The following is a 26,559-nucleotide window of genomic DNA, read 5'->3' on the forward strand; positions in this document are numbered from 1 at the left end:
TATCCAGAGAAGAGAAGCTGGTTGAAATATCCTAAAAAACACCGTGATTTTTAAAAGAGCAAATTGCCATTTTCCTAAATATCAAGAGGGCAAGAAATGAGAAACAGCCATGTGGTTTCACAAACTCTCTATTTAGAGGCTAGAAGGAAAGAAAAATTTGTACCACATACTGTGGGAAGGATTAAGGCCATTCCCTCAGTCAGGCCTAGTAAGGAAGCAATATAAACAACAGTAAGGTAGGAAAACCATAAAAAGAGTAAGGAAAAAACATGCATACAGTAGACATGTAAAGGGTTCAGTGATATTTACCTATAAGAGAGAAGGAGGGGAATTACAACAGAGGACAAATCAAGAACAAGTCTGGCATTAGAATTTCCCAAACAAAGGGCAAAGTAGGTTATTAGCATCCACCCTGACATCAACTCTGTCATCACTCCCATGCACCAACACTTCCTTGCCTTTGTATTGGTACGAACCACTAATAAGAAATCAAGGCATCTTCTCCCTTCAACTTGGAGCCCAGGGGAAAAGAGGCTCCTGAGGTCTGCCAAGTCCAATCACCAGAGCTAGGTTTCCATGAAGTAGTTTTGGACCAAATACTAAATAAGTTTTCAAGTGCTCCTTTGCCTGGCCTTGTCCTGCGAGTATCTCTCTCCCTTGGTGATCTTGTTGACGGAGAATTTAGCTATCTGGAGTCCTGGTTATTTCCCTCTCTTCTCATAGAGAGGACATGACTCACAGTACTGACGTCGTTACTATATAAATGCACTCTCAGAAGAGGGTCACGGTATCCAACCGGTTTTAAAGGAAGAAAAAAAACACCAGAAGAATGAAATCGCAAGGAACAACATCCAACCGAAATTGGCTGGGTCTTGAACAGTAAATCACTAGTTAACTAAGCAAGCCACAAAACCAAAGGAACCTGGGTGCCTCAGGTCAGTGTACCTGGTGGGCCACTGCGGTAGTCTCTTCATCCAAAAGGAATTTCACAGTTGGAAAGTCCTTCTGAATGAACAGCACTTGGCACCAAAAAGCTAGGCATGTTTTCAGAAAATGCTCACCACCCCACGTCACTACCTCATCAGCAGTGAAGAGACAGGGTGATCCTTATGCGGTCACTTCCTGAAATCACCTCCAGCTTACTTCAGGATGTCAGTGAGATACGCTCACCAGTCCCTATCACAAGGTGTCCATAAAACATCCTCTTTTAGTAATCTTCTGGCATTTCTTCTAGCCTTTCAAGGGGACTGTGCCAGAAACCTCTTCCTGATGAAAAAAAACAAAACAAAACAAAACAAAACAAAAACAACCTCATAATCTAGTTGGCCTAGCCAGGTCAATCATTTCCATTTCATAGTACAGATAGAACTCAATTTGGCTGGAAAATATACTCCCTGTATTTAAAATGTCTTAGACATCTATCCAGTAAAATATTCCAATTTGGGGGGGGCTACTTTCCCTTTAGTCTCCTAGAGTCAGCTAGGCCCTTGGTCATGGCTCTCCCCCAATGTGTTTGCAACTGTTTTCTTCTGCATCCGGAGGACACATGGCTTAGATTTTGATTAGAGACAATAAGACTGGGTTTTTTCAAGGTTTAGAATCAAAACACTTTGAAAAGATAATCTACTTATCAAATTTAAGGTGATCCGGTCCCACCACCAATGACAAAAAGATACTGAGTTAAAGCAAAATGAAGGGCAAAATGAAGTGCTTTTTTAGATTTGAAAGATCAGTTTGATTCTGTTCATATGAGCCACAGGGGTGGACTGGGCACATCACAGGAAATGTCAAGGTTGGCTATCAATACAACCCAAGACCCATTAGGAAAGGACAACAGCAACCACTAACCACAGGAACCAGCAGCCAGAAGCTGTCCTAAAAGCTGCCACTGGTTAGAAATTGGGAAGGTCCCAAATGTACCATGTGATTAGGTCTGTAGCACAGAGAGACTCCCAAAACTGAAAACAATCAGGTTAGTGTAAAATAAAATGTCAGGCAGCAATCCAGTACTCACCTTTGTCATGAACACAAACTGAGAGTTTCTGAACACCATCAACCAGAACATTCTGTGTGTTGCCATGTCCATCTTCTGAGTCGCTGTCATCAAACTGAGCCTCTATAATGACATCAGGACTGTCATTATAGCCTTTCACGGACTGCTGCGGGAGATGGCTTCCACAGAGCTCTTCAGGGAGATCTAATTCATCGGTACCTTCTGTTTCTTTGTCATTGCTCTCTGGTTTAATTACCTGAAGAAAATAGAAAAGTTCTGCTAAATCACTGGAGGGAAGAACAGGAAATAACAGATTTAGCTTTTTTCATTTTCCTTTCTGAAGGAAAAAAACTGCACATTCAGAAGCTCAAAGCAATGGACACTCGCCATGTAGCCTGAAAAAAAATATTTATTTTCCAGGTACACGGACCACCTTATGGAAATGATCAATTCAGCAATGCCAGGGTGGCACTCAGCTCCTCAAGGTGCCCAAGATTAATGTCATATCTACTCCTCATTTTTCTGATGTACATTTTCATCCCCTCATCAGAGGCCCTGAATACCACAAGGACTATGCTGCTTCACAAGGGTTCATCACAAGGGATCAATGAATATCTTCAGAGGTGATAAAAGAACTCAACATAGTATGTTACTGTGCTCCCAAATGAAGCCACAAGAATATAAGGTGAAATGGAAAAAAACAAAATTAACTGTAAATAAGAGTTTATAAATGTTCTCATAAAAAATGTAAACTCTTAATTCTCCATTTTGAGGCTTGAAATCAGTATACAAAGCACACAACTGATGGATATTTATAGAACTAAGGAAGCATTACATGACAATATTTTCAAAAAAAAGAAAAGGAGTAAAGCAAACAGAAGAAGAGTCCAGATACTAATCCACTTAATGAATTTGTCACATAACAGTCATATGTCAGTACTTTGATTTCTATGGATTTCTGTAGCAGTTTCTCAATGTGTTTATATTTGAGAGGTCTAATATTTTTCTGAGTTTAAACTTAAAGTTTCAAGTTAGATGCCTGCCTTCAACAAGCCAGATTAACATCTGAATTAGACCACACAAAGATCATATTAATAAGGGGTCTTTGTTTTATACAAGGCAGAGAAAGCTATTAAAAGAAATCTTTCCCAAAACATTGTCATGTCACAGATTCCAATTAACAACATAACCATCCCCAGACAATGAATATTATCTTCAGCCAGAAAATCAAAGTAAAATACTACAAAGGTATTCACAACCAGAATAAAGATTCTAAGAATATATTCCCAAGTTTTTAAAAAAGTGACTTCAAGAAAATGCGGTAACAGAAAAACGTGTAAGCAATAATTTTCCAGAGTAAAATTGTGCCTTTTAATAGCATTTTCTTGATTCCCAATTTCTGAATATATTTAATGAAATTTTCTTTCAAGTCTTGCCATGTTTTGACTGTTGTCAGATTCATTCAATCATTTGTTCATTCTTTCATTCATCCATTTGTTCATTATTTCATTATGAGAAGTTTGAAGGTTCCTTTTCTTTGATAGTAAAAGAAAAAAAATCAGCTGGTTAGGCCAGAAATCTCTAAAAAGATCCCCTTAGGCCTCTTACTGCATGAGAACATAAGAGTAAAGCCATAGTTAGGTCTTTAAATTAATATACAATCATAAACCCAACTCCGCTTATCACATAAGTCCGGTTTTCATAACTGACCCAACGTAGATCATTCAAAAAACAGAATTTGCTGACAAGTTAGGGAAGAAAAAGAACTTGACATCTGTGTCTGGCAAATTCAGTAACGGGAAGATCTGCCCCTGACCATCCTCAAAGAATTTACACCCTTGAGCATTGTCAGAACAGCCCAAAGCACAGGCAGGAGGTATGTGTGCACACTCTGGGTCTAAAGCATGGTGGCTACAACAGGATCGATGATCTATTGTTTTTTCTGCACCATTCCCACACATAATTTCTCTCAGAGAGAGAGAATGACTGGCGTGCTAGAGTTAGACTCGCTGGTAGCATATAGTCTTCTGGGAAGATGTTAAGCTAAAAGTCCGTGCTTTTAGTTTCCATTATGTATTTATTTCTGCCACTCATGGTTTCACAAAGGATTTGGTTCCCACAGGCCATGAAGAAAATCTTACAAGGGGAATCAGAATTCTGACATTATCAACTTTGAATGCTTAACTATCCTACAACGAAAAGTAGTCTTTTTCCATATACGTGTGTGTGTGTGTGTGTGTGTGCGCGCGCAAAACATAACAATTCTGTAATTGCCATGATTCTGCTATTAAGAATTATGCTTTTATGGTTTGGCTCCCTCCCTTTTTTTTTTTCTCCTTCCCCTCCCCCATGGTCTTCTGTTAAGTTTCTCAGGATCCACATAAGAGTGAAAACATATGATATCTGTCTTTCTCTGTATGGCTTATTTCACTTAGCATTACACTCTCCAGTTCCATCCACGTTGCTACAAAAGGCCATATTTCATTCTTTCTCATTGCCACGTAGTACTCCATTGTGTATATGAACCACAATTTCTTTATCCATTCATCAGTTGATGGACATTTAGGCTCTTTCCATAATTTGGCTATTGTTGAAAGTGCTGCTATAAACATTGGGGTACAGGTGCCCCTATGCATCAGCACTCCTGTATCCCTTGGGTAAATTCCTAGCAGTGCTATTGCTGGGTCATAGGGTCGACTCTTAAAAACTGAGAACAAACTGAGGGTTGATGGGGGGTGGGAGATGGGTACTGAGGAGGGCACCTGTTGGGATGAGCACTGGGTGTTGTATGGAAACCAATCTGACAATACATTTCATATTAAAAAATAAATAAAACTAATGATCCATAAGAAAAAGGAAGGATTATGCTTTGGCTCAAAAGTAAAAGGTTCAAATAAAAGTCAATGCGAAGAGGAGATCAGGGGAAAGCAATAACCACAGTATGCCAAGCCTGATTGTATAGCACATTTTAAAACCAGAGCCTGGTTCTGACTTTATGACAATCTCCATGGTTTAGATTAGCTACATTTAAGAATTAGTATTTTAGGCACTAAATTTACTTTTGAGTTACTGTATCAAAAATGTTGTACAGAGGCAGGACTTCATGAATCAAGTCATTCGAAAATATGTAGTAAAAATATAAATTAATATCCTGTATTTAGAAGTATTTTTATTCTATTTTGTTATGCCAGCACATGAAAGAACAGAAATACATTCTTTAAAAATGTAAAAGATTGGGGCGCCTGGGTGGCTCAGGCAGTTAAGCGTCAACTTCAGCTCAGGTCATGACCCCCCAGTCCATGGGTTTGAGCCCCGGCTTGGGCTCTGTGCTGACAGCTCAGAGCCTGGAGCCTGCTTCGGATTCTGTGTCTCCCTCTCTCTCTGCCCCTCCCCCACTCATGCTCTTTCTCCATCTCTCAAAAATAAATAAACATTAAAAAAATTTTTTTTTTTTTTTTTTAAAGATCATCATAAGACCACAGGATAAAAAAGACACTCTAAAACTACTCCATATCACACACTGGTTAAGAGTGAGGGTTGCAGGACCCTGAGAGAAATGGCTAATTCAAGTCTGGAGCAGAAAATAGATAAGATGAACCTGGAACATCTTGTCATACCAGGAAAATAAGGAAGCTATCAAAGGCTACTAGGATCTTATCTAAAAAACTCAGGAATCACCATGAAAAAGCTCTCACTGGTCAACCTTAAGCATTTATCCCCTTTCCTGTACAACCTACCTCAGGTTAACCAAATAATTGATGAAGTAAAGTTCCTCTTGACTGAAGAGTTTCAGCTAGTTAAGAAGGAAGGAAAGACATTCAATATCACATTTTGCCATCCCTATTGAAATAATGGATTTAGGAAATGATTATCAATGGTTGCTGAAACCAATTAAGTCATAACCTGATGGGGATGGAGTTTTATAATAAATGAACCAGAGTAGCAATACCTGTACTGACTAATCAATATAAATATCTTAAAAAGAGAAAGAACCATAGTGCTTCCTCATGGATTACAATTGTAAATACATACCATTATCCATAAAGTATTTTTCCCCCAAACTGACCTTGAATCTGACCTGAAACAGGGATCAGAGGAGCACGTTAAACAACACTAGGGACAGGATCCATTTACACTCACTCCCCAGGTGATTTCATCCAGTCTCATGGCTTTAAACCTCTCTATATGCTATTAACTCCCGAAATTAAATGCCTAGCCTCAACCTTTCCCCTGAATGCCAGACTCCTGTCCAATTGCCTACCTGACACCTTCCTTTGGATATTTGTTGGCACCTGAAACGAGAAAGCCAACCCTTGGTCCCCACTAGAACCCACTCCTCTCCCAGCATTTGCTCTCTCAGCAGATGGCACCAGACCATGTCACCTTCCTCTCATGCCCCACATCCAATCCATCAGAAGAGCCCGCTGGTCCTTCCTTTCAAATATCTCTTCTTGACATTTACACTGCTACTGCACAAGCAACCCTTATCTCCTTGCTGAACTACTGTGATAACCAGTCTCCTGATTTCCGTTTTGGACCAAAGCAGTTACAGTGATGCTTTTAAAACATAAATCAGGGAGTTCCTGGGTGGCTTCGTCGGCTGAGCGTCCGACTTCAGCTCAGGTCATGATCTCACGGCTCACGGGTTCGAGCCCCACATCGGGCTCTGTGCTGACAGCTTGGAGCCTGGAACCTGCCGTGGATACTGTGTCTCCCTCTCTCTCTCTGCCTCTCCCTCACTTGCTCTCTCTCTCTCCCCCAAAAGATAAACAAACATTTAAAAAAATTTAAAACATAAATCAGATCATGTCATTCTCCCAATGGCTTCTAACACCATTCCATTATCATGCCACAAGGCCTTGTCAAACCAGGCCCCTATTACTGTCCCAGTCTCATTTTCTATAACTTCTTCCTTGCAAATTACACTCCAATCCTAGAGATCTTCTTGCTATTCCCAGAACACTAAAACCATCCATCCTGAGGCTTTTGCATTGCCATTCCCTCAACCTAGAAAACTCTGTGCCCAGCTATTCTTAGGTCTCAATCTCTTCGTTTTGTTCACATCTCTCCCCAAATGTCCTTCTCTTAGAGAGGCCTTCCCCGATCACGTTAACTGAAACAGCCCCACCTGGCTGTCATTATTCTATCCTCTTGCCCTGCTTTATTTTTCATCACTGTACTTATCCCTACTTGGCAATATATTACATGCTTAGGTACTTCCTGTCTCCCAACTAAAATGTAGGTTTCATGAGCACAGAGGCTATTTTATTCACTGCTATACTGCAAGAGTTGAGAAGAGCAATTCGTAGCCACTCAGATATATGTTCATTGAATGAAGACAGCAGCTGATTAGGAAAGAACTTGTTGGGAGTCTGCCTTCTCTGATAAACTGTAAAACTCCGTGAAGTGAGCGTGGCTAGGCCTGACACAGGGTATGCCCAATCTCATTTGAGTGGACAAAGAACAGGAGGTGGCACACTGCATCTAACATCTCCACATATCTAAATCTGTCTCCCAAGGCTTCGTCCAATTGGCTTGGTTTTCTCTAAGCCAGAGTCCACTGCACAGTCTCCCCAGTTCCTCCCCACTGCCTGCCCCAGGCAAGAGTAATCTCTCCCTGTTTTGAAGTCTCAAAGCAATTTATATGTACCTCTATGGCACTTTGCCATTTCTTCACTATGTTAGTGCTACGTACATATATGGTTAGCACGATCCATTACCTCACATGCTTACCAGTCGTATCTTATATATCTTTGTATATTCTATAGCAACTTGCAGAATCATTCTAGGTGCTCCCTATTTGATCACCAAACAGATGGGTAAATGGGTTGAAAAAATGAGTATAAAATATGATCAGGATGCAAAAGAACTTTCACAATGGTTTCCAGACACAAGAGTATGTGGGTCAGAAACCAGTAGCCCAGTTTTCCTTAGATCTGTAAAGTAAGAGCACTTCTGTGGGATTGACCTTGAAAATGTTGAAAAGTCCAACTCAGTGGTTTTCAGCTTTGACCTTTAGCAGATCCCTCCGAGAATCCGATGAAAGCTGTAAACCCTTCCTCCACAGAAAAATACACATCTAAGTAGACAGAAAAAACTCTGTAAGAAAGCACAGGTAGGGAGAGTCAAGGGTCTGGTGCCGAAGGCCACCAGTCCAGGCTGATGAATATGTTGGAGCTCTGGGCTCAGAGTGAAAGAGGGTTGCCCTGAAGAAAATGGATATATCACTGACCTGGTGAACTGAGGACTTTAAAAACTCCTCTGGGTTCCTCCACAGACCCGAGGGTGAGGCAGCTGACTGTACGTCTTACTCCCAGTGCATGCTGCAACTGGGGTTATTCTCCCTTGGAGGTTTAGTCTAGTCTCTGGAGGACAGGACAGAAACGGATCAGTGAGGGAAGCAAATCACTGGGTCACACAGAACTTTTTCTCTCTCTGTCTTGTTCCATGAACAGGGTAGGATGAGCATCACATAAACCCTGCTAACAAAAATAAACAAGGAAAATACAGGCAGATATCAACTGGGGCGTATGGCTCTGAAATAAAAGTGTCACTTGAAGCTACTAAAAATGCTCAAGAAACAACAGCACTCTACAATACTTTTTAATTTTGAATTCCTGAAACCCTCCTTCCCAAACACAAATGCGCACACACATGCACACAGAAATATTTGTCAGAGATACCCTGCAGTCAGCTTGACCAAGGGTAAGTCTGTCATCTACCTATCGTCTCCTTTTGGGATGTAAAATTGGGTGACAGAATGGTGTGGCAGTGCGATGAGAGGACCAGACGATCCCCTTTCTCCATCAGGCTACAATCCTTATGCTCTGGGGGATGGACAGCAGTAATCTGGCCTCTTCAGCAGTACCAGGGAGGAGGCCTGATAACTCTTAGAATGAAATTAAGGGAAGCCTATGAGAAGCTTACTATTGAAAGGAAAGGAAGAGGCCTAAGCCCAGAATCTTGAGTTCAGAGACACAAGAGAGAAGGAGACACACCTTTTAGAAAAGAGGATGGGTGCACCATGACTTCTGTACTTTAAGAGGAACATAAGCCCTGTTTAGCAAAGGAACGGCAAAACACTTTGTAGAATCCCCCAACTTCGAACACAAGAATGTCTGCCAAATCAGAGACCCTAAGCAATTATGTAAGTAGAAAATGACTAAGGAAGAAGCTACTATAAAAGACTGGCAGAATTTTAGGAAACACTACCTGAGAAAATATATAGGGAAATACATACTAGACAGACACAAAAGCACTGCCTTAAAAAATAATGATAAATTAAACTCCAGTAAAATAAAATTTTTCCTTCTATTCTAAGATAACACTAAAAATATTTGTTAAAGATAAGCCATAGATACGCTCATATCCAGAACATAAAAAGCTCCTACAGATCAATGAAAGACAGAAAATCCAACAGAGAAATGGGGAAAAGGCTTAAAGGCACTTTACAAGACAGAAATGTTAACCAGCCAGTAAAGATGGAAAGGTGCTCAGCCTCGTTAGTCATCAGAGGGGCGCCTGGGTGGCTCAGTCTGTTAAGCGTCTAACTCAGGTCACGATCTCACGGTTCTTGTGTTCAAGCCCTGCGTCGGGCTCTGTGCTGACAACTCAGAGCCTGGAGCCTGCTTCGGATTCTGTGTCTCCCCTCTCTCTGCCCCTCCCCTGCTCATGCTCTGTCTCTGTTTCCCTCAAAAATAAATTAACATTTTAAAAAATTAAAAAAAAAACAACCACAATGAGATGTCACTACAAAGCCACGGGTAGGCAAAAACTGAAAATCCTGACAATATCAAATGTTATTAGCAAGAATGTACAGCACTATACTGCTGGTCTGAATGGAAACTGTCCAGCCTTTTGTAGAACACATCAGAACTGTGCAGCAAAGTAGAAAACAGACCCATTCGATTCCTGTGCAGGCTTATTACAATATGTTGTCCTGCCTCCCTCCAGATTTGACAGGTGAACCCATGGAAAAAGACAAGACCACACTGGGAAAGGACATTTATGCAAAAGCAAGGAGATAAGAAGGTGCAATTTTCCGTTAGTAAAGGCAAGTAATGGTGACAATGTACGTAAGAGTGAGAAAGAAGGGTGAAAAAGCATACATGAAAAGCCCTAAATGCCAATCGAATGAGTCGGGTCTTCACCATAAAGTTTGTGAAGTGGGGAAGTCAGGAAAAGTGGTTAAAAGCAGGAACTCTAGTCAACACTACTGGGTTCACATCACACTCTGCCACTTACTAGCTATACCACTTTGGGAAAGTTATTTAATCTCTTTTTTTAATATTAAATATAATGTATTGTCAAATTGGCTTCCAGACAACACCCAGTGCTCATCCCAACAGGTGCCCTCTCAATGCCCATCACCCACTTTCCCCTCTCCCCCAGCCCCCATCAACCCTCAGTGTGTTCTCAGTGTTTAAGAGACTATTTAATCTCTTTGAATCTCAGGATGGTTGTTTGGGTTTTGTTTGTTTTTTTTTTTAATCTTTAAAATGAGGACAAGAGTATCCAGTATTAGAAGGCTATTATGGAACTGAGATAATTTATGAAAAGCTCTTGGGACAGGTGTCTGGAGCTTAATATTTGTTTAAGGGAAAAACAAATTTAGCCTTTACACCCAAAATGTCCAAGGTGGTGAGGACATCCAGATGGCAGCTGGAAATGTAGGTGTGGGGATGGGAAGAGTGTACTGGAAGAAATTAAACACAGGGGACTGACAATTAACCAAAGCTGCCCCAGGACCAACCAAGTGTCAACTGACAAGTGGAGAATAGAGCCCTGAGAAAAGACTCAAATAAAGGGGGTTCAACAAGGAACAGGAGCTAGTGAAGCAGAGAGAATTTAAATACTTATGAATATGCTAAACACTAAGGCTTTTATTGTCATTTGTCATTTTCTTAATGCACAATCTTCCCTGTGCATTTCACATATTAACTGATTTGATCCCCACAATGACCCTGGGTGATACACAGGACAGTAACTATGTCTATCTCAGAGGGCAAAAATAGGGTCAGACATGTCACAGTCCCACAGCTCTAAATGGCAAAGCTGTGACATGCACACAGATCTAGGGCTCTGTGTCCGGTATCCTTAGTCTTGGACACTCACTCCCATGGGAGATTTCCCGCCAACAGATTCAGAGTGAGCTTTGCACACATAGCTCCTACCACTAACATCCACTGCAGGAAATGCCTCTACATCTTTTGCCTGCCAGAAAATACCCAAAATTCAAGATCCAGCTCTTCTGTGAATGCTTCTGTGGGTAACCTCCCTAAGAAATTTTCTATTTTTTTGCTTTGCTTCGCTGTTATTCCTTAACTATTCTTTCATTTGTAAGATTTCTTGATCAGGCTATATTCCATTTATTTGTTTGCATATTTAGCTTTTCCACCAGACAGCAAACCACGCCACATTCATTTCTTATATTCCCCAGAGGCTACCAAAACGCTTGGCGTTTAAAACATGCTCGATAAATATTGGTTTTCTTTCTTCTGAAGAGAATGAGAAAGGCTTAAATCAATTATAAAAGAAGCGTTCTAAAAAAAAAAAAAAAATGACAAGAAGTGAATAAAATAACTACCAAGCAGCAAGAACCAGCGAAATTCAGATGCCTATCTAAACGACACTGCACAAGACTGCACTGCCCTCCATTAACACACTGTCTGGAAGCCAGGAAAAAGTCACCAGTTACTTTACCACAATTGAAACTTAATCACCATAAAAAGAAAATACAAATACAGACCCAAATGCAAATGAATAAAATTGGAAGACATTTAAATAAATGCACTTTTCTAAAATAATTCTAGTGGCGCCTGCAATGGCTCAGTTGGCTAAGCATCCGACTTCAGTTCAGCTCATGATCTCACAGTTCAAGTCTGAGCCCCACATCGGGCTCTCTGCTGTCAGCGCAGAGCCAGCTTCGGATCCTCTGCCCCCCCCCCCGCCCCTCCCCAACTTGTGCTCTCCCTCTCTCTCTCTCTCTCTCTCTCCCTCCCTCCCTCCAAAATAAATAAATATTTAAAAATTTTTAAATAATTCTAAGCCTTCATATCTAAATGACAGCTCCTGTTTTGGGGCCCCCGGGTGGCTCCGTGGGTTAAGCATCTGACTCTTTGATTTCAGCTCAGGCCATAACCTCATGGTTGTGGGACGGAGCCCGGCATTGGGCTCTGCACTGGGCGTGGAGTCTGCATAAGATTCTCTCTCCCTCTCCCTCTGCCCCTCCCCAGCTCACGCACACACTCTTTCAATCAATCGATCAATCACCCAATCAATATTACAACTCCAGTTTCAATGTAAACTCAAATGTAACCATAAAGTTCACCATTCCCCAATTTGAAAACAATAGTTTTGGCAAGAAAAATTGTGAATGCCTGATAAAAAAAGAGAAAAGGCCCAGATCTGGGCATTTCCTGATTGCTGCAGAGTTGTGAAAGTACAAATCCATCCCTCAGAAAGGGGGTGGAAAACATCTGCACCGAGCTATAAAGTAATCAACTGCAAAGTGCAACTCAAAGTCACCAGAACCAAGAAACTAGTCACTTCATAAACTGTTTGATATTGATTCGATGTTTCTTTCCCTTCCTTTTATAATTAATATAATGTATTTCAAAACTGGGGAACAACAGAAAGAATTCCTGTAACGAAACAATTCCAGCGGAATCCTAAATAAAAATGCCAAGAAACATTTTCATCATGCTAGCTTACCCAAACTCTAAGCGTGAAACATTTCATAGTTTTCCTGTTGACTGATAAAGAAAAACCCTTCCTTAAACATAAAAGCCATCTTTGAAAAGTGCTATATCACCTCTTACAAAAAGAGCAAGTCCATATTAGCACTGGAAAGTTCTATTCCAAGTGAATAAATTCTATTACATTCCCCCAGGGCAGAGGGTTGCTATCAACTTGCTATAATGGAGTTTTTCCAAAAGATTTACACATACCTATGTCTACAAGCCATTTCTGCTGAATGGGCTGTTTACAACAGGGTCAGCTGAAAGGCTCTGTGCGCAGGACGGGACGTAACGCCCTGCCTATCCTCCTACCTGAGCCTCCGATTCAGAGCTAACGCATGTCACAAAGTCCACCTACGAGCTGCTTTTCATTTTTTGGCTCCTCTGGCTGGGCTTAAGTGACAGCACTCACTTGCCACACATGTTTTAGCAAACTTTCAAATCCCTTAATGGCACACTTGGGACACAGTATAATACACTGTTCAGGAAATACCTTGGAGCCAAGAAAAGCAATTGATATTTCCACAGGGAGTTCTTGACAAGGCTTGCCAATAAGCTTCTTTCGTTATAAAATATGACCAGAGACATATCACTTTAGAGACCTATTACAAACATTCTTAAAGGCATAGGTGTTACTGGGAACTTTGTTTGCCTAAGGTGGTTCATCCAAAAGTACCTTTTTATTTAGTTAACAGGAACAGAACAAACTATTTCCATTCTACTGGTTACTCGGGCAAAAAATCCTGTCACCGTTATCGATCAGTCCCTCCTTCCTTCCCTTCCTCCCTGCCCTCTCTCCCTCTCTCCCTCCCCCCACCTCACACACACACACCACCGCGACCACCACCACCATCACACCTGTTAGCTCACCCTATCACTGCTATCTTTGTGGCCACCACGGCCACCACCCGAGTTTAGGCTCCATCATCTCTCACCTGAATACGGACAACAGCCTCGTAAGGGGTCTCCCCGTTTCTATGCTCACACCCTTCCAGTCTGTTCCCAACACAGCAGAGTGAGTCTATGAAATGTAAGTCATATCGTGTCAAATTCTCTGCTCCAAACCCTCCAAGGCTTGCCACCTCCATCAGAGCTAAAACTCCAATACTGACTGAAACACAGGCCCTCCCTGACCCATACCTCTACCCCATGATCCCTCTGACCTCATCTCCAACTATTCTCTGCCTCAGCTCTTTGCTATTCCTTCGACACGTTAGGCACATATTTGCTGGCCCCCAAGACAGCTCCCTCACTTCCTTCCACTCTTTCTTAAAGTCACCTTCTTGACGAGGCCTTCTTTGGTTGCCCTATTAAAATCTCAACCCCATCCCCAAAACATGTATCTCTCTTATTTATTTTCCCCTTTAGCACTTACCGCTATTGAGCATGCTACACGTAGTGTTTTATTCACATTATTATGTCTTTCCCAGTAAAACACAAGCTCCCCAAAGGCAAGGACGTTGTCTGTTTGCTCACTGTTATATTCCCAGCACTTAATACGGTAACTAATCTAATGCCTCCAACACGATCCCCATCTTAATGTGCCACTACCACCTTACACTCAAAACATCCAAAACCACTCTCATCCTTCCCCTCAAAGCATTCCCTTTTCCTGTTCTTCTTTCCAACACCATTACCACTTTCTTTCAGGCCTTGCAACCTCAAAACCTCACAACTACACTTGACTCTTCCTAACTGCTGAACCCAATCCTTCACTTGTCTTTTTATTTTATTTATTTATTTATTTTTTTAGCGTTTATTTATTTTTGGGACAGAGAGAGACAGAGCATGAACGGGGGAGGGCCAGAGAGAGAGGGAGACACAGAATCGGAAGCAGGCTCCAGGCTCTGAGCCATCAGCCCAGAGCCCGACGCGGGGCTCGAACTCACGAACCGCGAGATCGTGACCTGAGCCGAAGTCGGACGCTCAACCGACTGAGCCACCCAGGCGCCCCCACTTGTCTTTTTAAAAGTGCTCTTACAACTCCACAAATTCCCTGGTATGCTCACGTCTCAGCCTACAGATTTCCAAAATTTTTAAAAAATTGATTAAATTACCTTATTGCTCAAAAATTTCCCACAAATTTCTCTTCCCTAGAGGAACTAATTCTCTGTTTTGGGGCTTATCATGCAAAGACCTTTTGAAGGTCCACTGACCTTTTTTTTTTTTTTTAATGTTCATTTACTTTTGAGAGAGAGAGAGAGAAAGAAAGAAAGAGTTTGAGTGGGCAAGGGGCAGAGAGGGGGAGACACAGAATCCGAAGCAGGCTCCAGGCTTCGAGCTGTCAGCACAGAGCCCGACGCAGGGCTCGAACTCAAGAACCGCGAGATCATGACCTGAACCGAAGTTGGACACTTAACCAACTGAGCCACCCAGGCGCCCCTCCACTGAGAGAATATACGTGCACGTGTGAGTGGGGGAGGGACGAAGGGAGGGGGGGATGAGAGAGAATCCCAAGCAGGTTCCATGCCATCAGCACTGACAGATCACAGCCTGATGCGGGGCTGATCCCATGAACCATGAGGTCATGACCTAAGCCAAAATCAAGAGTCAGACGCTCAACCAACTGAGCCACCCAGGAGCATTTGACCATTTTAATCTTACCTGCCAATTCCTTCCATTATATACCATTCACAGGCCACTGCAAACTCTTTCCTGGCTTAGATCACACCAACTCAAAAACAGATTTCAAGCAACTTAGAACAGTAGGATCTGTCTCCCTCTTTTTATTTATCTGTGACTGCAGTAAGGAAAACTATATAACTCCCTTTAAAAATGATTCAATTTTGTTTGAAATATTTTAAGTAAAGAAGCAAAAGGGGCTCTTGCAGAAATGATCTGGATCTGGCAAGGAACAGATCAGGCTGTGCAGACCAGGCTTGGACTGCAGGAAAGGAAAGGTGCAAAGGTCTAACAAGTCAGGGGTTAGAGTCTTTGGACACTGCTCCTAAAAGATCACGGGACTTGAAACAGAACTATGGGTGTCCTGTAACATGTACCCTCTCTCCTCTTCTGCATGGCCACCACAAGCAACTAACCAACCACTGCCTAACTCTGGTATAACCAAGCCTCTGCACCTAGTCACCCAGGAGAGGAAGAAACAATTATGCTTCGCCTTAAAGGAGACATAGGTCATAAAACACAGCAGAATCCAACTGGGGTAAACTCAGTAAGCAAGGTATTAAATGTTTTGATGCCAGAAACGAGCAAAGAGATAGGCAATAGATTTTGGGAGAAAGTCACATCAAGTTCTGAAGCTCAGGAACAAATAAAGAAAAGTCAGGCAAGAAGCTGGATAGAAGCAAATCTGGGAAACGGACCCTAGGGAAGGGCTCTTAAGAGAGATAGAAGAACTGGATGAAAGACTTTCCAACAACAGAGTCCATGGAAGGAAGAGATCATCACAGAGATTTAGTAAAAGGAAGTATACATGTACAAGTAACTCTGTACATAGTGGTTGCTTTCTTTTGAATCTTCATCTTCACTGTATTTTTAAGTGTCAAAAACATATTCAATGCATTAATAACGACTAGATTAGGTGCAAGAGACAGAAAAAACAATTTGAGGGGCACCTGGGTGGCTCAGTCGGTTAAGCGTTCGACTTCGGCTCAAGTCATGATCTCACAGTTCGTGGGTTCGAGCCCCGTATCAGGCTCTGTGCTGACAGCTCGGAGCCTGGAGCCTGTTTTGGATTCTGTGTCTCCCTCTCTCTCTGCCCCTCCCTGTTCATGCTCTGTCTCTGTCTCAAAAATAAATAAAAATTAAAAAGAAAAAGAAAAAACAATTTTAAATTGGCTCTTTTAAGTTATCGAGTCTACCTGATCAGATTGAAAGGCTCGTCTGGTATTTGTGACAGAGCGAGAGAGAGGGAGAGAGAGAGACAGAGAGAGAATGGGTATATGTGTCTCAGCTCAGACTCCGTCAATATTAGCTCTATTACCAGGGCAGCCTCCTTCTCACAGTGTAAGGATTCCAACAGCTTCATAATTATATCCTATCCTCTTAGAGACCCCAGGGGGTGGGGGGGTGGGGAGGAAGGGAGAAATCCTTATGCAGGTGCTCTGCAAAAAAAGTCCCAGGATTACTCTGCTGGGGTTGATCTGGGTTGCATGTCCATTCGTGAGTCAATCACTAGGGCAAGGAGGTGAGCTAGACTGATACGTCCCTGTATCTGAGGAATGTGACCAATTTTTCAATCCTTAGAAAAAACAAAGCCACAATATCCTTAGAAATGCTCGAAGTACGGCTCTTTTTAAAGACAATTATCTGTATTTATTCACAGAAGCCTACTGATATAATTTCCAACTGTTTCCCTGAATCAAAGATCATTCCTCTTTTAGAATCATAACCATTTTTGAAGTGAAATCAAAGTAGGGATGTAACATAACTCAGGAAAGAAAATACCCTAAAAAGTTTAAACAACATGGTCAAGAATGTAGAGCACATGTCAAATAAAGATTATTTGTATTTAAAGTTTTTACATGGATAGAGACAGCTGCAGTATCTGACCTCGGATTCCTTCATATCACACCAATCTCCAGCCAAGTGGATTTCCCATCTTCGACATACTTTAATATCCTGGCCCTTGCTGAAAAATAAGCTCAATTCGCAGGCCATTTCAGAAAACCACACAGTATATGATGAAAGTTTTTCAGCAAGACAAGGAAGATTCAGAACAGTAACGTAAGGGGTACAATCCAAGAGCCTAATGATGTTCCTACAGACAATTTACTATTAGATTAACCACAATCATCTGAAAAGTCAACCAACGAACATCTGAACAACCACCTTCGTATATTGATAATGAAAACTGAAACCACATTTCTTTGATTAGTGGCTGCGGGCACACTATAAACTCTCTGCCTATTACTAGACTTTTAAAATAAATTTAAGTTATGGCCAACTCGGAAACTCTACTTGTATCTGCAATTCTCCTTCCTTCTTTACACCTGAAGCCACAGATAGAGTGATCTAGCTCTGGATACCATTTCTCGCCTTGAGGGCTTTGCTTACTTGGTAATACCCACCTCCATTTCATTCCTCACTCCCTCTCTATGATAAACCTTTCTAATATCAGCATTCAATATTCTCCATCATTTTCAATCTTTGAAAACATTCTCATAAATCTGGAATAGCTATATTAACATCAGATTCAATTTTTTTTTAAGTATTACAGAGGTCAAAGAGGAATATTTTGTGTTAATAAAAGAGTGAAAGAGCCACCTGAGTGGTTCAGTTGATTGAGTGTCCAATTTTGGCTCAGGTCGTGATATCGCAGTTTGTGAGTTCAAGCCCCACACTGAACTCACTGCTGTCAGCGCACAGCCCGCTTCAGATCCTCTGTTCCCCTCTCTCTCTCTGTCCCTCCACTGCTTATGCTCTCTCAAAAGTAAATAAAACATGGGGCGCCTGGGTGGCTCAGTCGGTTAAGCGTCCGACTTTGGCTCAGGTCATGATCTCACGGTCTGTGAGTTCGAGCCCCGTGTCGGGCTCTGTGCTAACAGCTCAGAGCCTGGAGCCTGTTTCAGATTCTGTGTCTTCCTCTCTCTCTGCCCCTCCCCTGTTCATGCTCTGTCTCTCTCTGTCTCAAAAATAAAAAATAAATGTTAAAAAAAAAAGTAAAAAAAAAAGTAAATAAAACATTTAAAAAATAAGTTAAAAAAAGAGTCAATGCATTAGTAAGATGTAATATATAATATATACGCACCTAATAAAAATATCTCAAGCCTGATGAAGCAAAAACTGACAAAAGTAAAGGAGAAATAAATAAATCCTCAACTATAGACATTTTAACAAATAAGTATAAAACAACTAGAAAAAAATATATATGTAGTTGTATGTATAAACAACACACACATATGAAATGTATATCAAAGAACTTTCATCCACATTACATAAATAAGTCTTATAATTCATTAATACAAAAACAAGCCAATACAAAAAATGGGTAAAAGACTTGCATAGACACTTCAGAAAAGATTATATATACATAAATATACATATATATACATATATATACATATATACATATATATACATATATACATGAATGGCTAGTGAGCACACACCCAAAAAATGTTCAGCATCATTTTGTCATCAGGGAAATGCAAAACAAAAGACAGCAAACAGGGGCACCTGGGTGGTTCAGTCAGTTAAGATCACGATCTCATGGTTCACGGGTCTGAGCCCCACGCAGGGCTCTGTGCTGGTGGCGCGGAACTTGGTTGGGATTCTCTCCCCCCACCCTCTGCCACCCGACTCTGCCCCTCCCCTCACACTCATTTTCTATCTCTCAAAATAAACTTAAAAAAAAAAAGAGCAAACCACCACCACAACCAAAAGTGAATATTCCTATACAACTACTGTAATGGTTTAAAATTATACTACCATGTCCTGGTAAGGATATGGAGAAACTGACTCTCTCATACATTTTTAATGGAAGTAAAATATGGTACAACTACCCCGGAAAATAGCTTCATGGGTTCTTATAAACACATGCCTACCATATGACCCAGCAATTCCACTTATGGCTATTTAACCAAGAGGAATAAAAACATATGTCCATACGAAGACAGGTACAGCAGTGGTCATAGAAGTTGTATTATTAAAGGTCAAAAAAAATGAAAACAATCCAAAGGTTCTTCAACTGGTGGAAGGATAAACAAACTCTGGAACATCTATTTGGTGGAGTCCTAGTCCACAACATAAACAACATGGACGGATCTCACACGCAGGATGCTAACAGAAAAAGGCCAGACTCAAAATAATTCCATTTATAGAACATTCTACAAAAGGCAAACCCATAGGGACATAAGACACATTAGTGATTGGCAAGGGCTGAGGGGTGAAAGGAAGTGCAGACTAAAAAGGGAGGCAAGGGAACCTGGGGTATGATGGGACTGTTTTCTGTCCTGACTGTGGTAGAGGTTACACAAATCTATAGAGCTTTTAAAATTCATAAAACCAAATGCTAAAATGAGAGATTTTTACTGTATGTAAATATGTGAATCAAATAAATCTCTTTTGTACCCAATCCAAAGAAGTTCAGCATCTATACACACAGGGGAGCAAAAATCCAACTAAAACATGGAAAGTATGGGCCAAGATTATCAAATGATGATACCAAATATTTTTCATTCTGCCAAAATTTGAAATCCAATAAACATTTATCAAAATCTTATAATGTTGACAGGCATCTGGTAGGCATTAAATAACCCCTCCTTACAATGAGGTGACACTTAATAGTCTCATAAAACACTCAAAAATATCATCACTAGTACCAGGCTACTGATACCCAGAAATAAGTAGGACCCACAAGGCACATCCCCAAATATCTTTAACCAAAAGCAAACATCATTCAAAGGGCATAAGCTCTGGGCAATGAAAGGAATGACGGCTTCCTGCTGAGATGACCAACGAAGGGCATATGAAAGATAGTGGTAACAACACGGGTCAAAAGGATGACACTGATGAAAAAGATGGCATGGAAAAAGTCCCGGGAAGTAGGCATGTTTGAGGAACAACAAGGAGACAAGTGTGATTGGGGCTGGAAGCTTCTGAAGAGCCCCCCACCACTTTCACCTCTACACAAAATCCACAAGGAAGACTAAGCTTTCTTGTCAGAGAGAGGCATGACTGCCATCCAGATGTCCCCTGGAATGCACTTGAGTATAAGAACAAATGCAGCCTTTCTTTTTTCTCTACGTGACGCTTTAGAAAAAGAAACATAGTCATCAAGACAGATATCAATATAAAATGACGTAACACACTAAACACAAGTAGAGCTGCCACTGATCGACTGGCTATGGGACTCCGTGTAGAAAAGCGAGAACTCCCAACTTTCTAAGGACTCACGCTCAAAAATAATAAATAATAAATAATAAATAATAAATAAATAAATAAATAATAATAATAAATAATAAATAATAAATAATAAAACAGTGGAGAATCAGGGCCTGAGTGAGGAGGAGGCAGGAGCTCAAGAGGAATTGAAGCCTAAGCAAGAAGGATGACCTAATGGACTAGCAGGCCAGTAGTATCAGCATACTGGTTACAAACAGGATGAGTGACAAAGTAAATACAACGTGGACAAGAAGCATGTTTCTCCCTATGAGAAGGAGTCACAACTACAGAAAGGAGGGAACTATCATGAACCCTGTGGTGTTGGAGCTATCAGTGTGAACTCAGTTTTCAAGATAGGTAGGTAGGCAGGTAGGCAGACAGACAGACAGACTGGAAGGAAGGAGTATATACACATACGTATATTTCCTAGTTCTGTTCACTGAGAGAGGTTGGGAGCATCCGGATTTCTCTACTACAAGGAATGAGGGCTTCTCAGAAAACAACAAGCAGGGAAAGATGAGGCTGGAACATCTCCAGAAAACAAAGACGTGTTCAAAGAAGGAATGAGAACATGTCAACATGACACAGGAGCCAACCTGGGGGGCTTCTGCTGGCCAAATCTGGAGCAACTGGAAGAAAAGAGTGATAATGACAGATGATTCCTCTGGGAAATTACATAATCCGCTCTTTCCCAAAGAGCATCTCCATAGCCACACTTTTCAGGAATTGTGAATTCAAACACTTGCTCGATAGTATGGTAGTGCCCTTCTGTTCATCTAAGACATCTAGTGTCCCTTCCACACCAGCGGGTCATGACAGCATGAGTGCCTGTCTCGCCCTATAATAAAACTGGACCAGCCAGGGACAGACAAGTGGCTTCTCAGCAGAGATGACTCCAGAGGAAGCAACATGTCTCAATTCCTGAAACCAAGGCGGGCGTTCTTCTATCTCCGCACACCCAGAGCGAGAGTGCCCAGAAGGTGGACGAGAAGACTCTGAGAATCTAAAGAAAATTTCCCTAAGATCTTTGAATGGACGCTGACATGACTTTAAAAACAGACTTGTCTAAGGAAGTTGTTTTAAGAGCAAACACTAAAAGGTTGCTCTTGGTGTTGTTTACTTTCGTTGGCCCTAAGTATGGTCTACAGCATCAGCATTACTTTACAATGGGGAGTGGGGGGATCTTTCACTAACGAAGTAGTTCCTTCCCTACCATGGAAACTATATTCCTGAACAACGGTACATAACCCAATGTCATTTCCAATTTATATTTCACATAAAGTCTTGTTTCATTTCAAACCGACAAGACCTCAAATATCCCCTGTGGGCTCTGTGCACATGAACTACCCTTCTATGGTTCAGAAGCTGACACAACACAGGAAGCTGTTGTGAACTCTGAGACCCGTCTGGTTGCCGCATATAAGATTATCCCTGGAGGTAATCTGTGTATGAAATTTAACTTTGAAGAAGTAGAAAAGAATATAAAAGAACCCTGGCCACAAGCTGTAAAGTACAGAACCGTGTGTACATGTGTGTTCACAATAACATAAAAGAGCAAGGCACTAATCTACATTGTGGTGGATCTTCTTTTCAAGCGAAGACCTGCCCAAAGCTTTAGGAACAAAGTTACCTTAACAAGAAGCTCTCCAGCTTCACTGGGCAGGTCTCCAGTCATGCAAGAAACATGTCTTTGCTTTCCCGTTAGCACTTCCTTGCTTTACAGACAGCTAAGCCCAGGTAACGAACAGCTGTATTTCAACAAGAGGGGCCCAAAAGAATCTCTTTGGGGTTACAGAATGAGCAGCCCCAGATACTGCTTTCACAATCAGATGCTAAAATCTGGTCTTAAAAGGGTTATTCTAAAGAAACAAAACAGATGAACACAGGAGAAGGGTGGGGTGGGAGGGAGAGAAAAGAGAAGGAGGCAAACCATAAGAGACTCTTAGCTATAGAGAACAAACTGAGAGTCGACGGAGGGAGGGTGGCAGGGAGATGGGCTAATGGGGGATGGGTATTAAGGAAGGCACATGTTGTGATGTGCACTGGGTGTGGTATATGCAAGTGATGAATCACTAAATTCTACTCCTGAAACCAATATTACACTATATGTTAACTAACTAGAATTTAAAAGAAGACTTGAAACCACACACACACACACACACATACACACACACACACACACACACACACACACACACACAGAGTTATTCTGAAGTCATTTAAATTTCAGGCTTATGCTGGGTTTGGTGGTATTATTTTTGATACTTAAGCCAGTGGTGAGTCTTCTGATGGTAGAGTACCATTTTTTTTTTAACCAATAATTTTCTAGGAGCACAAGGCTGGAGAAATACAATTTTCATATTGTTTTATTTGAATCATTTTAAAAGCTGTCATCTTTCCCCTACCTTGATAGAAGCATAAAAAATGAGTTCAATGTAAGCTAGTTCAGCCATATAACCTCACAGTTTATGCCACTAAAAAATTCTTCTGAAAATGATCCTGGGCAGAAATTTTTGTATACAAAGTATCAGCCAAGAACAAATTTTTACAGCTGACTTCTAAACCCTTTAAAATTGTATTTTATAACGGAAATACTGACAGATGCTTTACCCTAGAAGCACTATTTAATATTTCTAACTTTTCCAAAATACAATACTATGAACTCAGGATCACAGAAGTAAAACAGAAAAAGTCTTAAGCTATAAAGCTAAATCAAAAAACAGGCACGAATGAAAATGTTTTATGGATCAAACACATTTACACGCATTTACCTGCCGTAACTATTACATTTAATTTTGCAAATGCTTTCTTGAACCATTTAGTCCGTATTTCAATTTGGGGATACTTTACCCCAAAGAATATTTGTGATCGGTGATTGATTTCAAACTGGCTTTACATCCATTCACCCATAATACACAGATGGAGTCCAGGCCCTGTTTCCACACGCAGGAAAGGTAAGAACATTATCTAACTTCATATCAACTCAGGGAACAGGAAGGCTGTACACCACAGTAAGCCTTAGAAAATCTGAAACAGGAGGAAGCCTTTTCTGGGAAATAGATACTCAAATCAAAGAAGATGTGTGACAAGGACATCCCAGGGCACAGCATAAAGACAGGTGCAGTAGACATTTGTAATTAAATTAATTTCTCCCCTGCACCTCCTACTACCTCAATATCATCCTGTAACTCTAATCAGAGCCAGAGAAAGTCACCCACTCTCAATACCCTTCATCCCAACCCAAACTTCATCCACAACGTAACAACTCAACAACATGCACTTATACCCTCTGGATTCCAAAAGGTCTATTTTCACAGAAATAGAACTACCAATCCTAAAATGTGAATGGAACTAGAAAAACCCTACACAGCCAAAGCAATCTTGAGAAAGAACAAAGCTGGAGGCATCATGCTCCCTGATTTTGAAACAATAGTCATCAAAGCAGTACGGTATTGACATAAAAACAGACACATAAATGGAGTCTTGCCACTCGCAACAACACGGATAGACCTAAAGTCTATTATGCCAAGTGAAGTAAGTCAGAGAAAGACAAATACCATACGACTTCACTTATATGTGGAATCCAAAAAACAAAAGAAATGAACAAACAAACAACAAAAAGAGAAACAGATTCATAAATACAGAGAACAAACTAGCGGTTGCCAGAAGAGAGGTGGGCAGAGGCATATATAGGTGAAACAGGTGAAGGGGATTTAGAGGTACAAACTTCCAGTTATAAAATAAGTCACACAGATAAAAAGTACAGACTGGGATGTACAGTCAAAAATATTGTAATAACTGAGTGGTGGCAGATGGTAACTACACTTATTATGGTGACCATTTCATACTGTATATAATTGTCAAATCACTATCTTGTCCATCTGAAAATAATATAGCAACTGTGCATCAATTAAAAAAAAACAACAGACACACAGATCAATGGAACAGATCATACAGCCTGGAAATAAACTCACATATATGCAGTCAATTAATTTATGACAAAGAAGCCAAGAATATACATGGGGAAAAGGACGGTTTCTTCAATTAATGATGCTGGGAAAACTGAACAGCCACATGCAAAAGAATGAAACTAGACTACTCTCTTACACCATACACAAAAATTAACTCAAAATGGATTAAAGACTTGAATATAAGGCCTCAAACCATAAAACTCCTAGAAGAAAACATAGGTGGTAAGCTCCTTGGCATAAGTCATTGCGATGATTTTTTGGGTATGACTCCAAAACCTAAAACAACAAAAGCAAAAATAAAGTGGGACTACACCAAACTAAAAAAGCTTCTGCATGGGAAAGGAGATTGCCAACAAAATGAAAAGGCAACCTACTGAATGGGAGAAAATATACGCAAATCATACACCTGAGAAGGGATTAATATTCAAAATATATGAATAATTCATATAACTCAATAGCAATAACAACAACAAAAAAACACCAAACAATCCAATTAAAAAACAGGCAGAGGATCTAAATAGACATTTTTTCAAGGAAGACATACAGATGGCCAACTGACACATAACAAAAGATACTCAACATCATTAATCATCAGGGAAATGTAAATCAAAACCATAATGAGATAATCACCTGAAACCTGTTAGAATAGTTATTATAAAAAAGACAAGAAATAATAAGTGTTGGTGAGGATGTGGAGAAAAGGGAACCTTTGTGCACTGTTATTAGGAATACAACTGGTGCAGCCACTGTGGAAATTAAAAATAGAACTACCATATGATCCCACAATTCCACTTCTTGGTATTTATCCAAAGACAAAAGCATAAATTTGATAAGATATATGCATTCCCATGTTCACTGCAGCATTATTTATAACAGCCAAGGCCATCGTTATAACAGCCAAGGCCATCAGAACAACCTAAGTGAACATGGGTGAATGAATGAATAAAGATCAGACACATACAATGGAATACTAGCCAACCATAAAAAAGAAGGAGGAGTGCCTGGGTGGCTCAGGCTGTTAAGGGTCCAACTTCACCTCAGGTCATGATCTCACAGTTTGTGACTTTGAGCCCCACATGGGGCTCTGTGCTGACAGCTCAGAGCCTGGAGCCTGCTCTGGATTCTGTGTCTCCCTCTCTCTCTGCCCCACCGCTGCTTGCGCTCTATCTCTATCTCTCAAAAATGAATAAATGTTAAAAAAATAAATAAAAAAGAAGGAAATCTTACTATTTACAACAACATAATTGGACCCTAAGAGGATTGTTAAGTAAAAAAAGTCAGGCAGAAAAAGACAAAGACCATATGATCTTACTTATATGTGAAATTTTTTTTTTTTTTAACATTTATTTATTTTGAGAGACAGTGAGAGAGACAGTGTGCATGCAAGCAGTGGAAGATGCAGAAGGAGAGAGAGAGACAGAGAAAGAATCCCAAGCAGGCTCTACACTGTAAGTGCAGAGCCCAACACGGGGCTCGATCCCACGAACCATAAGATCATGACCTGAGCCGAAATCAAAAGTCAGATGCCTAACCGACTGGGCCACCCAGGTGCCACTGTATGTGGAATTTAAACACACACACACACACACACACACACACACACACACGCACACACACACACATCGAGCTCATAGAGACCAGATTGGTGGCTGTTAGAGGTGAAGGTTGGGGGTGAGCAAAATGGGTGAAGGGTCAAATGTACAAACCTCCAGTAATAAAATAAGTAAGTCATGGGGATATAACATACAGCATGGTGACTATAGTTAATAATACTGTATTGCATATTCAAAAGTTACTAGAAATAAATTTTAAGTCCTCTTTAGAAGAAAAAAATGTTGTGCGTGACTACGTAAGGTGATGGATGTTAGCTAGATTTTTTGCAACAATGATTTCACAATACATACAATAGCAAATCATGTTGTACACCTGAGACTGATATAATGCTACATGTCCATTATTTCATATACCTCGAATTTCAAAACATGGGGGAAAAATAGGAAATTAGACTATAAAA

The 26,559-nt window shown here is 40.7% G+C and overlaps 1 protein-coding gene across 6 annotated transcripts in view; it reads right to left on the reverse strand.

Annotated features, from left to right (window-relative positions):
• Positions 1 to 26,559, reverse strand: part of DIS3L2 (DIS3 like 3'-5' exoribonuclease 2) — a 348,754-nt gene that overhangs the window by 222,354 nt on the left and 99,841 nt on the right. For 5 of the 6 annotated variants that reach the window (XM_060624145.2, XM_060624139.2, XM_060624140.2 and 2 more), the window contains one exon: positions 2,015 to 2,249. In XM_060624145.2, coding sequence (XP_060480128.2) covers positions 2,015 to 2,249 — 235 coding nt within the window. Of the gene's footprint in view, positions 1 to 1,077; positions 1,189 to 2,014; positions 2,250 to 26,559 lie in introns of those variants that run through there. The other variant, XM_060624147.2, reaches the window with a different exon arrangement.

Source organism: Panthera onca, chromosome C1 (assembly GCF_046562875.1).
Source record: "Panthera onca isolate mPanOnc1 chromosome C1, mPanOnc1 haplotype 2, whole genome shotgun sequence".
NCBI lineage: Eukaryota > Metazoa > Chordata > Mammalia > Carnivora > Felidae > Panthera > Panthera onca.